We start from the raw sequence: 8,634 nt of genomic DNA, 5'->3' as shown, positions 1-8,634 counted from the left end.
TTGAGTCTGAATTTTTCACCCCCACTTTGCTACCTTCCTGTTTTAGGCCAAGTATTAATTATAGATACCCTAAAAATTTTCTTTTTTGCACTAAAAATGTTTTCTTGTGTTTTCTTGAATTAGTCCAACAGCACTAGCCAGTATTTAAAGACAGCATGCAGTGCTGCTCATACATTCAAACAATCCAGCACTTCTATTTCAGAAAACAGAGGGACTCAGTACTGGAGCTGCTACTGCTCGGTAGTAGTAAAGTTTCTGGCTGATCACTTCACATGTGAAATATATGCCAAAGAACATGTCTAAAATTGTGGAATATGCTTGGTACAGCAGTACACTGCTGTCCTGTGATTCCAATTAACTAGTCTCTGCACAAGAAACCAGGCCCAGACAGTATTCTTAAAAACACAGTTCACTAATTCTTATTGTCCATCTACTTTAAATCAGTCTTTATCCTTTAATGTCTTTGTTCCTTGAATAAGCCCACAGGACTTCAAATAAGTCTACAGTTTAGTACCTCATGCCCATCATTTTTGAAGGCTTTTCATAACTGTTAAGACTTTAAGTCATTAAGGAAGCAACTCAACACTGAAAAACTAGACATTACACACCAAATTACGGCACAACCACAGCTTATACCTTGATTTTAGCTTTTGATTCTCAATTCAGAGGGAATCTTGAGAAAATATGTAAGATTTTTAAATTTGTTTTTTAATATTTTCTCCACATGAATTCAGTAACCTACCTAAGCCAGAAACCACTTCACTTCTGGATCACATACATTAGAGCAAAGAAAATCCAATATAAGATTAAAATGAAAAGATAAGAGCCTGTAATACTACAAAACTCACTTCCAAAGAAGTACTGAATTTTTTGAAACTGCAAGTGGTCAAACACACAAAGCACCCAGTCTCTTCTATATTTAGCTGAGAAGCCTAGCAGTGAAGTGTAACAAGTGTACCTGCTTCTATCTTAGTCACAGTTTTCACAGTTAAGGCAAATAAAGATCTTTCATCATGGACTACATCAACATTAGGAATTTTTAGTGTTTTACAAAATTTTTGGAAGATTCTTCTTTTTTTTTTTTCTGGCCAGGAAAGCATCTTCACTTTTTGTTTGTTACATCTGAAGTTGCATATGAGAGATATAACACACATCACAGACATATGGATTAGCACCTTCTGCAAGAAAACAGGGTAATATAAACTTGTGATCAAAAACCTCTCTCTATGTGGGGAGGGTGTGTATGTGTGCACATTTTTGAGAAGATGATGGCACAGTTTGGAAAGATCCAAGGTTTTCCTCCCCAAATTAACAGTTCCCACATAGCAGCATGCCACTTCGGAATACTGATCAATCACATTAAAATAAAGACAAAAAAGCAAGTTATTAAAAAAACAGGTTTTAAGTCTAGCACTTTCTTTCTCTCATAATCTTGCTTTCTGTAGAAGATGGTCAGTGACAACTTTCTCAGGTGCACCCCTGAAACCTGACAGCAGATCCCATAATGTCTTTTTATGAGCAGTTTATGAAGTCTTTGATGCATACCAACCATGATCTTTTTACTTCCGAAATGAAGTGCAACCTTTTGAACTGCTTGAAAAAGTTACAAATATACAATTTTCACTATATAACCACAGATGCTGTGATTTTCAGAAGCGTCAGGAAAATTGGGAAAGACACTCATGCAAGAGAGAGAAAGGAGCCTTTTGGAGGAGAAAATTTTACAAAATTCTGGTTTAAAAAGTTATATTAGACAACTTCCTCCTACAAAAACTATTGATTTTTCTGTCAAAAGATCACTAAAACTAAAGTCTTTTTACAAGGAAATAATTATATAGTATTGTAAGCCTTTCTTACTCCTCTGAAGATCAGACTTTGTTTCCACATGTTTTGTAGACCTCTGTCTGCATAGTTCTGTGGTGTAAAATACATTGCCATATCCTGTTTTCTTTAAAAATGCTTGTTACTCATGTCTATAGAACATACGCTATATAAAACACATACAAAGTAATGTTAATAAACTTAAAACTTGAAACGTATTCCACTAATAAGTTAAAGATTTACAAAAAGGATTCTCAAGTAATTTAATGCTCAACTTGGATATCAATTACAGAGGCCATTCTTGCAGGTATCATTAGGTAAGAAATTACCATTTTGCAAATACAAATATCACTGTTCTTTGCTATTTGACATGATAGTATTGTTTAATAGACTGTCCCAAATTTTTTTAGTTATTCTTCACATAGGAAGGTCTGAATAACACAAGACTCTCTTTGAACCCTGTTATTTTCCCTCTGAAAGCATCAGTTCTTCTCTTCTTTACAAGTAAAAGAGTGGTTAATACCCTTTATTAAACCGAGTGAGGACAAGCATGCCTATCTGAAAGAGTCATCCAAAAAAATCATAGGGCAATTATCTAAGGCAATTACCATAGCTAAGACAATGAAAAGCAAAATCCACCAGACACCTGATTATGATCAAAGAAATCATGTGAAAATAGAGAAGGGACACAGAGAAACAAGGGCATACTGACAATAAACCAAAGCGAACTGCAAACACTTGACGGATTTCAAAAAATAAAATGGTCAGTCGTTCTGCTCTGTCACTGACACTGGCACTACTAAGATCGCATTTTGACTTGGGAACTTTGCGTCTCCTCAACTGGCCACTTAATGTTTGCTTTTGAAATTTTATTTTGACTAACCATGAACGATCACAGATTTTCTCTGAAACCCTCTACAAGGCATCAAGGGTATGGCGTTGAGCCAAGAGGCTGTGGTGTTCAGGTCAAGCTCTGGGCTAAGAAAGACAGTGGGGCTTCCTTACACTGGGCTGGAGCTAGGTTTAGGAGTTTCCTCAGGAAGTTATGTGAAGCTTGCAACTGAAATAAAAACAAACAAACAAACAAAACTCTGGCAGAAACTTGTGTCGAAACACTAGTACCACTATTCTCATTTCACAGAGGGGCCTGAAGCAAAAAGAGATATTCCATGCAAATATCACAGGTAAGCGATATAGGAAGAAATTGTCTCTGGGTCTTCTGACTCCCTGTTCAGTGCTTCATCTACTGGAACATGTTATAAAAGGGAAATAAAACAACTATGTAGCCTATCAAAGTGATGCATGACAGAGCATAACACTTTCATGTATTAAAATACGTAAGTAGTGTATACAGTCTGCATTGTTTCACTCCTGATTTTAGAGTTTTATCCAAAACAACTCAGGCCTACCAATGTTTCCTTATACTTTCAACACTGTTGTATATGTGCCTCATGACTTCTATAACAGATTATGAGGTGTATTAAAATAGGTACCAACTCAGACAGGAGTTACAAACGGTTCAGTTATATCACAGATCTTTTCGCATGCAGTTCCCTTGCTTACGTACACAAACAGGTACCTGATAGGTAGGTATATGCATAAAGGTACATATATAGGCATAAGCAGATACTTATATATAAATGAAACCAAGCGATTATTTATGAGTTCAAAGACCAAACCTTAACTTTTGTTTGACCTAATTAATTTCCAAAAAACACTTTAAAAATTATTCTTGTCAAATGCTGCATGTTCCACATCTTTTAAAACAGAAAGCTTTCATGATTTAAAAATGAATTAACAAAAATGCCAAAAATGTAGTTACAATTGATTAGGATTGATTTAATATCAGCAGAAAACAAAGACTACATTTATTTCATGTATGAATGAGTTTCTAAAGGAATTCTTAACTACCAATCTAAGCTCTGCGTGGAAACACAGTATCACAAACTCCAAAACATTTTAGGAAAATCTTGCTGGTTTTTACAACACGCATCCTAACATCAACTTCTATTTTTGTTTGGAACATGTCTAAGACAATTCTGTCAACTACATTTGAAAGGAATAGAGCAAGTAGTACAGCTCTGGTGGAAAAAAAAGGTAGGTTTTAAAGAGGGTCCAAACTACACCCGTGCCTAACGAATGTTGCATAAACAGAGATAATTCTATTGGAAAATACTCCCTGCAAAACAATGCAGAATTCTGAACTGAGCTGCATATAATGTTTTTACAAAAAAACATAGCAGAGAATAATTTCAACTGTGTACACACGCAAGATGGTTTGCATTTATTATCAACTTATTATTTTAAGTATCTAATAGAAACTCAGAAGTTAAGTCTGTGAAAGAAAGAAAATAATTTCTAGCTGAAGGGTATCCAAGATGTTTTCAAACTCTTATTTATAAGGTTGGCTTTGCGTAGAGGAAGGCTATTATTAAAAAAAAAATCTCTAGTTTTTAATAAGTTTATAGCAGAACAACAATATTCTTACTATTGTGTCAATACTACATGAGGCATTCTATTCAAAACTAGAGTGCTAAAGAAAATTATCAGATATTAGTAAGTGCTTTAATTTTTTTTTCCAATGCATTTCTGGTTTTATTTATTATTGAAAGAACATAAAGAACAGGATCAAGGATGTCTACATTACCGTACCAATCATGGTACCATTTTTCCTTTAAATTCAGTGAGGTAGCACATCACAAGTGTTATTTAAGACAGCAAAACAGTTTCAGCTAAATGACACAGCAATGATAAAGATACTCTGTTCCATGATAAATGTTTACTATACAACTATTTGTAAGTCTGGGAAGTAAAAGCTGTGTTGAGTGACTTACAGCACACTTGCAAATGTATTTGCTCTGGCAAGCACATGTAATATTTTCAGCTATTACAGTAAGTTTCAGCGAACCCACTTACCTTTAAAAGCTGTTATTTTATAATTATGCTGGATAGCAGCCACCATGTCCTTCCAGAAGTCATATTTTTTCTGAGCATCATGCTGTAAGTGTCAAAAGAAACCTAGTTATATCAAGTACCAGGTATTTTGAGCTTTCATATTAAAACAGTGACAGGAATGCCATTATTTGGAAATGATGCAAAAGTATCTGGAATAAAACAGTTCTAGACAGCACGATTCAGGACATCAGCATTCAGCAGTACCCAGTTTAGCTTTGGGGAACTGCATACAAATTATTGCTCCACTTCAGAAGCTTATTGTAGGGGTGGGAGAAGAAGGGGAAAGGAGAAAAAGATTCATATTTGTAAGGAACATTGTAAGCTCCCTGTAAGCAACGGGGAGCATTAGACAGAACAGTAACTTTCTGAATGAGCCATCCCACTGACATCTGGGAAAAAGAAGTGCTTAATGCTGCAGATAATGTACTTAATTAGGAGATTGACATTATCTACAGCCTGGCACTTGTATCACCTTCCACCTTGAGAAGCGTCAAAACCTTTCACTGTAATTTAGAGGTAACACTCTTAAGTCAACAACTCCATCCCAAACACCATATAAAATATTGATCCAGAGCTGGGCTGAGAAGCATTGCATTGCATTGTACTTTGAAGTCTGCCAAACCCCAGCTCTGGCAGAAGGACAGGGGAAGGCAATCTGTGCTTGTGAACAGTCTCTTGCCATTCCTGGAAAGCTGCTCAGGCACAGAAGAGCTCCAGCTGACCTCAACCACCCTTTCAGCATCTCACTAAGGGACAGGAAAAGCTTCTCAACCAGTTGAGCCCCACAGCACTCTCAAACTCCACAAATTTTAAGGCTGCTAAATTAAACAGAGCAATTATGCAGCCAACCAGTATTACAGAGCAGAAGACTAGCTATGGAGCCTGTAAGAGGTGCTCAGAGTTATAAGGTAATCCAGCAGCAGCGAAGTAACTGTAGTTTGTATACCAAGGAAATTATCTTTGTTGTGTTGCCACTCAAGGCAAATGTTTAAGAGATTTCAAGGCATTGCCACCCTTGCTGTTCTGACCACCACGCTGACACCTGAATAATGACCCATTTTGTAAGCATAAAGCATTTTCTAGAGAGGGAAACACTCAGAAACTGACAAAATCCCAAACAAACCCTTAACTTTGACAACCAAAACCACTTAGTTTAGATGTGCTGAAGTAAACTACTATTTCAGGCCTTATCTACCACAGCGGCTTCCAGAGGAATGGTTTGCCTTTAATTTCACAACCAACAAGTTGCACAAACAAGGCCTTTTGTGCATGACTGATAAGGACTACAGTAATCTGCTTATCATCCATGAGCTCTACAGGTTAAAAGCAGGAAAGACACAATGCTGAAGTTTTCAATTCTTTTTTTTTTTAATCCATTCCCACAGTAAACTGCCACAGAAATACATAAAAGAACTAATAAAGAGAAAAGGTTTCACATCAGCTAGGTTCTAACCAATGTCATTACTAAAAGTTGTACACAGAAGATGCTGGAGAGATCTGCCTAGTGGTGATAGCACTAGCCTACACTAGCGCTAACCTTGAGACAGATGGATTCAACTGTCCACTGCCCTCGCACTCCACGTGGCTGATATGCTCCTTAGTTTGGGGTTTTGGTTTTGTTTGTTTGTTTCTTTTAAAAAACTGTGTCATGAGCCAATACTTCATGAGAGTGTTGTTTGGAAGACAGAAGGATAGTAGTTTAAAAGTCAGTACCCCTCCTTCAAAACATTTGACCTCAGAGAAGACTAAAATACCTGCCAAACTAATTTCTTGCAAATCTACAGCCACTACTTATGAATCTTACAAGAAAACAAACTGATTCCCAAAAAGCACAGAGAAAACTGTTTGCATGCCCATGCAGTCCACCATGACTTTGGTGTGATTAGCAAGCACGACTTTTTTAGCTGACCTATCAGACAAAGCAGTATTTTGTCTAGCTTTTCAAGGCAAAGATCCAAAACACCAAGAAGCTCTTCAGCTTTGGCTGAAAATACGTAAGATTTCTGGCTCTGGACACAGGAAAAGCAGATTCCTTTATAACAGTGCAGAGCAGCCCAGCATCCAGCTCATGTCTAAACCCATTCTGAATCCAAACCTAGCAGTTCTCCCATCTTTTTCCAGTAGAAAGCTTTCCTGATCCTAAAATGTTGTCTGGAAGTGGTAAGAAAATAGTCCTTACTAAACAGGAAACTTCTACTTCCTTTTACAAATGCAGAAGAATATGTGATTGTTTCTAACGCCTAGGACATGGCATTTTGCAGGCATGAGCGCTGGAGAGGCCTAACCACCTCCTGCCTTGTATCCTTCTCACTTGGTTGATACCAGCCTTCCAGGGAATCACTGCAGCTCTCTCTGCTGAAAGTGGGTCAACATCCAGTAAAATATTCAAGAACTGCTAGCTGATAAAGAGGGTGCATGACCCACGTTTACTTGCCCACTGGAGACATGGCTTTGGTTTAATTCTCTCTGACTGAAGACAGCACTGATCCACAGTTGACATTCCAGCTTGTGAACTAGTAACCGAATGTGTAAGCTTATTACACACATGCTATGACACGCTTTCTCTCCCAACAAGCAGGTGATTTGTGCTGAGTGTATATTAAATATAAAATAAAGTAACAGGTGCTACGTCTGAGACAGCGTTCTAAACAGTGAACAGCTTAAAGGAAGGAGGTTAATCAGGCACAAAATTAAGAGTCTTACAATGCACCTGTCCTCAGTGCTTCCTGATAAGCTAGCTTTAGCTAAATCTTCATGCAGCACTTGGGCTTAAGCAGCAATCTAGTCAGTATGCTATGCTGGAGTGGAGGCTAAAGCATCAAGTAAGCTGATACCCAAAGGGATGCACGATATCCAATCACACAGCTGCGAATTTCATTCCGCATACAAAGTTTAGTATTGACAATTTTCAGTGCTGCGGCACTTTGGTGCCTTTAGACAGAAGACTACATTGATACTTTTTTGACTCCAACATATTTACTGTATGAGTAGAACTCTCTCCTGCCTCCAACTCCACAAAAGTTAAAGATTCAAGCCTTAGTTAATACAACCAAGTCAATTAGCATCAAACTTCAAAAGGTAGGATTTAGGATGTTTTATATGTCTAAAAAGCACTGAAAAAGTTTCAAGCAATTGTATTTTCTGTCTAGATAATTCAACATATTTTTTAGCAAAGAAAAAAATGGGATAGTATTCTAGAGGTGTATTTACATCTGCCTATACAGATCAATACATTTAAGACAAAAACAAGTTTAGAAAAGGATGGAATTAAGCTTTCAACTCATTAACACCATGCAAATTAGCAGATTGTATTATTCAGAATATTTACATTAGATTTAATTCAAGTATCATTAAGTATAATTGAAGGAGATTTTAAGAACTATATTCTGCATATCACAGAGTAAACTTGAGAGAACGGTGCATTTCTGTTCGTACCCTAGTAATTTGTGCCCTCTGGTGGAAAAACATTTATTTTGAACATGCTGTGTAGCTCACAATTATCTTTGGTGTCAACTTTAATACACTAAGTCAGATACGAAAAACTCCAGAAAAGCAAAAAGCTGAATGACCTTGATGCTTTTCAATTTAAAAATGCGTGCGAGAAGTGTGGTGAGGGAAGAGAAAGTTAACGCAGTACTTAGTTTCAAACAATCCATTTCTTACCTGATCTAAGCTGTCCACAACCCTTGCACACAAGAGAGCTCCTGGCAGGTCAAAATAATTATCGTACAAATAGTATTTAGCTGGAAAAAAATAATAAAAAATTGCTACTAATTTCTTAGTCTGTATTGTATGCTTCAATCACAAATTAAAAAATACATTTGTATAACAATATAAGCTCCTATTTGGATTTTACTG

General features: G+C 36.8%; 1 protein-coding gene across 1 annotated transcript in view; it reads right to left on the bottom strand.

Annotated features, from left to right (window-relative positions):
* Window positions 1–8,634, bottom strand: part of NT5DC1 (5'-nucleotidase domain containing 1) — a 141,515-nt gene that overhangs the window by 126,297 nt on the left and 6,584 nt on the right. The window contains exons 5-6 of the mRNA XM_069851748.1: window positions 8,440–8,519; window positions 4,738–4,819 (exon numbers count right to left, since the gene is read on the bottom strand). Coding sequence (XP_069707849.1) covers window positions 4,738–4,819; window positions 8,440–8,519 — 162 coding nt within the window. The remainder of the gene's footprint in view (window positions 1–4,737; window positions 4,820–8,439; window positions 8,520–8,634) is intronic.

This window comes from Phaenicophaeus curvirostris, chromosome 2 (genome assembly GCF_032191515.1).
Source record: "Phaenicophaeus curvirostris isolate KB17595 chromosome 2, BPBGC_Pcur_1.0, whole genome shotgun sequence".
Lineage (NCBI taxonomy): Eukaryota > Metazoa > Chordata > Aves > Cuculiformes > Cuculidae > Phaenicophaeus > Phaenicophaeus curvirostris.
Note: the sequence above shows the minus strand (reverse complement) of the source record. Positions and strands in the feature narration are given on the sequence as shown.